The 5,000-nt window shown below is 35.4% G+C and overlaps 1 protein-coding gene across 5 annotated transcripts in view; it reads right to left on the minus strand.

The window, feature by feature from the left end:
• Positions 1–5,000, minus strand: part of LOC118764373 (palmitoyltransferase ZDHHC11-like) — a 40,360-nt gene that overhangs the window by 16,082 nt on the left and 19,278 nt on the right. For all 5 annotated transcript variants that reach the window (XM_036505089.1, XM_036505088.1, XM_036505085.1 and 2 more), the window contains one exon: positions 3,808–3,947. In XM_036505089.1, coding sequence (XP_036360982.1) covers positions 3,808–3,947 — 140 coding nt within the window. The remainder of the gene's footprint in view (positions 1–3,807; positions 3,948–5,000) is intronic.

Here is a 5,000-nt window from a genome sequence, read left to right on the forward strand (position 1 = left end):
TGCCAGATCAAGATTGAAGCCTGGTGCAGCCATCCGGTTCACCAGTCCTCAGTCATTCGTCCAACCCATGCTAGCATGGAAAGCGGACGTTAAACGATGATGATGATGATGATGATGATGACTTCCTTACTTAGACCATCTGTAACGCTTCTATGTGATTAGTTGAATGGGTGAGGGGGGGGAGAGGGGTAGTGGTGAGTGAAATGTGTAATATTTTTCTTGAAATAAGTTTTTTTTTTTGCTCCATTACTTAGTTTGTAATGCTTTCATGTGATTAGCTGAAGGGAAAGGTGAAGAGTGAAAGAAAACAGAGAGAGAAACAGAAGGTAAGGTGAAGAATGAGAGAAAAAGAGGGAGAGTGTTAAATCTATAAAATTGTGCATAAAGTATATAAAGTGCATTAAGTAATCATTGTATTCCAATTTCTTTCATTTTCCAATAATCTCTCTCTATATATAAATGGCAAAATGTCCGCATGCATGTCCTTTATACAAATCCACAATTTTCCAGTTAGAGGGCTCGTACTTTGTATGGTCATTCAAAACCGTCCAAGGGTGATTGTGCACATCTTTACATTTCCCCAGTTACCCTACAAAGCCATTAAAAAATCAATAGAAGTGACTTTTTTGTGAATTTTCTATCCAAAACCCAATCAAAATGCCTGAAACTTGATACGCCAATTGAATGCCAGCGAGCTGTATGTGATTGGTTGGAGATTTGGACAGTACTCGCGTGTATGTGTGCACACATGCAGCTGTATATGCATGCACTAGCACTTGACCTGGCGTTGCCGGGTCATAGTGCTAGTTAGTTGATGAGTGACTATCTTTTGCTAGAAACTCAACACATGCTACACTTTCAGGTATTCTGAATAAAGTTTCCAGAAATAACCCAATAAGTTTACCATTAATTCTGTGAAATATTCATGAGTCCTGCTAGTGAAGATTAAGCTGATATTACATGTAAATTGTTCTGTATTACCACAGAAGCAAATTGTATCTCTAGTGCATGGAGTTTATTTATCTATTTATTTTTGAAAAGACATGGCTGAATGGTTAAAAAGTATTTCTCAGAGCCACATGATCTCTGGTTTAGTCCCACTGTGTATCACCTTGGGCAAATGCCTTCTACTATATTCCAGGTTGGCCAAAGCCTTGCGAACGGATTTGATGAATGGAAACTGAAGGAAGTCTGTCATGTGTGTGTGTATGTATCTATGCATGTGTATATGAATATGTATGTATGCATGCATGCATGTGTGTATGTGTGTGTGTGTGTGTGTGTGTGCCTTTTTTTCTTGACAACATGCAATAGTATAAATGAGGATACCATCATACAAGCAGTGTTTTCATTTCCAATCTTCTATGAAGGCATGTCCAGTCATGGAAATATATTACCTTGTTTAGAAATAGGTGAGGTTTGGTGATGAGAAAATTATCTTGCCGTAGAAAATCTGCCTCAACCAACTATATCCAACCCATGCAAGCATGGAAAAGTGAATATCAAAAAGATGATGATGATGATGATGATGATAGTGGTGGTGGTGGTGGTGGCAGTGGTGGTGGAGGTGACTTCAAGAACTTATAACTCTTGAGCAAGGCTAGTTGGCAATAGGATTAAATTTATTTTGTATTTCTGCTTGTTTGGTAAATGATTTTATCCAAGGCACCGAGTTGTAACTGTAATAATTACATTGTGAAAAACTCATGGTAGACTCTTAAAACACACTTATACAGCTATACACACCTTCGTTTTATTTTGTAATATCATTATGTTATTATACAGTATTTATACATTGATAAAATTTTCTCATCATTTACAACCAGGTCACTGATATTTTTGCACTCCATCTCCGAAATACAGTAGAATAATAGAATAATGTCCATATCTTAACCCTTTAGCATTTAAACAGGCCACATCCAGCCTAAATATTCTTTTTTTCTATATTTAAGTTGGCCAGATCCAGCCTCTTACACTGACCCTACAGTGTCATTCTAAAAATAAACAAATGCATCATCAAAATATCACAGCTATGAGATAAATGAAGATTAATTCAAAATAATGTGAATACACAAACATTGTACTTTGACAGAATAATCTGAATGCTAAAAGGTTAAATAGCTTCTCCACATTGTAATTGTTTGTTTATTATATTTTTATGTATATAATATTGACAAGTTAACATTTTAGTATTCTTTCATAAGGCAGCAAGTTGGCAGAAACGTTAGCACGCCGGGCGAAATGCTTTGCGGTACTTTGTATGCCATTACGTTCTGAGTTCAAATTCCGCCGAGGGCGACTTTACCTTTCATCCTTTCAGGGTCGATAAATTAAGTACCAGTTACACACTGGGTAGATGTAACCGACTTAATCTGTTTGTCTGTCCTTGTTTGTCCCTTCTGTGTTCAGCCCCTTGTCGGTAGTAAAGAAATAGGTATTCTTTCATTTTTGTTTACTTGTTTCAGTCATCTGACTATGGCCATGCTGGTGCATCACCTTGAAGAATTTTCAGTTGAATGAATTGATCCCAGGACTTATATTTTTTTAAAAGCTTGGTGCTTATTCTATCACTATTTTTTGCTGAACTGCTAAGCTATGGGCACATTCACACACCAACACCAATTGTCAAAGAGTGGTAGGAGACAAAGACAGACACATTCACACATACACACACATACACACATGATGGGCTTCTTTCAGTTTCTGTTTACCAAATCCACTCACAAGGCTTTAATTAGCACGAGGCTATTGTAGAAGACACTTGCCCAAGGTGCCAGGCAGTGGGACTGAACCCAGAACCATGTGGTTTGAACGCAAGCTTCTTACCACACAGTCATGCTTGCATCTACATAATTTCTTTCTTTCATTGTTGTACAGTACCAAAGTTATTTTACTGTATTTAGTTTCATCCTTGTGTTCTGTGTTTCAACACAGGATGACTCTATTTCCTATACTTTAACCATTTTAAAAATTATCAGGATACAGCAGAATATCGTTTGCAATTATCATACAGTATTTTTTTGTTTTTTGTCATGCTCTATGTTCTGTGTTTTAATACAAGATGACTTTATCTTAAATCATGATAGAATTAATATATTTATATACTTGTGTAAATGATGAAATTTAAATTTAAAAGAAATACTCTAAATTCATCCATACCAATGAAATTCTATCATATTTCAGTTTTTCAATTGCTCATGGAAACCAATCAAAGATGGAATATATACTTTAAAAAAACAAAATCTGTCATTCTAGAGATAGATGTCATTAAAGAATACAGTAACTTAAATACTTGTGTTGATTTAACTATGTTTCACCTACAATGTTGGAGCCCTTCCTAATGCCAACAACTTTACAGTGTGTACTGAGGTTTTTTTTCACTCCAGCACTAAATACTTGTGCCAATATGGTATGAAAAAAAATCACCCAGTACACATTGTAAAGTGGCATTAGGAAGGGCATCCAGCCACAGAAAGCATACCAAAGTTAACTTTTGGGGTTCAGCACAGTGCTGTAGCTCACCAAATCTTATCAAACCATCCAACCCATGCCAGGATGGATAACTGATGTTAAATGGTGTTGACAGTAATGAAAGTATAAAATTTAAGCTAAAAAAAGATCCATAAATAATATTTATGCAAATATAATTCTGTTCCATTTCAGTCTGTCAACAATTGATGGAAACCAATGAAAGATATTGAATTTTTGAAAGGAGTCAATGGAAACTAACTTTTTAAAAAATTCATCACTCTAGATACAGATACTGTCATTAAAGAATGTATTTAATATAATAACTGAAATACTTACACAAATGCAGTACATATGTTGCAGTATGTTATATTGGCTCCTGATAAAGCCAGTCGTTTCTGAACATTTTCTTCTACTGGATCAATGTATGTAACAGTTAGAAAGCTTCCAAGAAACACTCCAAAACTTATGATAAACAGCTGAGAAAGCAGTTAAGAAATAACCCATAAAAACATACAGGAATATACATTCTACCATGATGATTTAATTTGGTGAGTTGTATGGTTAAGAATTTTGCTTGCCAATCACATGATGTCATGTTCAGTTCCACTGCATAAGGCAAGTGTCAAGGCTGGCCAAAAGCATCTGGAATGGCTGATGGAAGCTGAAAGAAGTTTATCATATATAACTTATGGCAGCATGGAAAACAGATGTTAAATGATGATGATGATGATGATGATGATGATGATAATTGTAGTCTTGTTTCTACTCTTCCATAAAACGTTTGGTCATGGGGAAATATTACCTGAGTGAGAAACAGGTCAGTGTCGGTGAAAAGAAAGACATCTAGTTGTAGAAAATCTGCCTCAATGAATTCTGTCCAACACATGCCAACATTGACAACTTGATGCTAAAATGAAGATGATGATGATGACAATGATGGTGGTGATGATGATGGTGATGGTTGTGGTGATGATGATGAGGATGAACATGGAACAATTCCTTTTCTCTTATTTGAGACACAATATCATCCACATTGTCCACAAACAAAATTTCTCTCTCAAGACAATATCTGCAGTGAAGGTTTTTCTGCATATTTTAATCTTTGCTGCTGAGTTTGCCTCTAATTAATTAATTTCAGCTTGACAAAGCTTTGTAGACACCAGTAAATTTATTTTTTGTTGCTTAAATATATGACAAACAGTTCTTAGTAGGCATTTGGTGTCTATAACTGATGAAGTGTAATGACGCAGAAACGTGTACTATGATCTGATGATGTTATTCATAGCCCAGAGTTGTGTATTTTCATATGCATTGGTTATATGGAGAATCTCACTCCCAAGGTAATTATTTGCAAATGAAGGTATTTCCACATTTTACTATACATGAACAAGTTAAATCTAACTGGACACTTCTATAAGTTGTATACACACACACACACACACATATCGTCATCACCATCATTGTTTTAACGTCAACTTTTCCATGCTACATTGCTTCAAACTAAATTCATTCTGGCAGATTTTCAATGG

This window comes from Octopus sinensis, linkage group LG7 (genome assembly GCF_006345805.1).
Source record: "Octopus sinensis linkage group LG7, ASM634580v1, whole genome shotgun sequence".
NCBI classification, from domain to species: domain Eukaryota; kingdom Metazoa; phylum Mollusca; class Cephalopoda; order Octopoda; family Octopodidae; genus Octopus; species Octopus sinensis.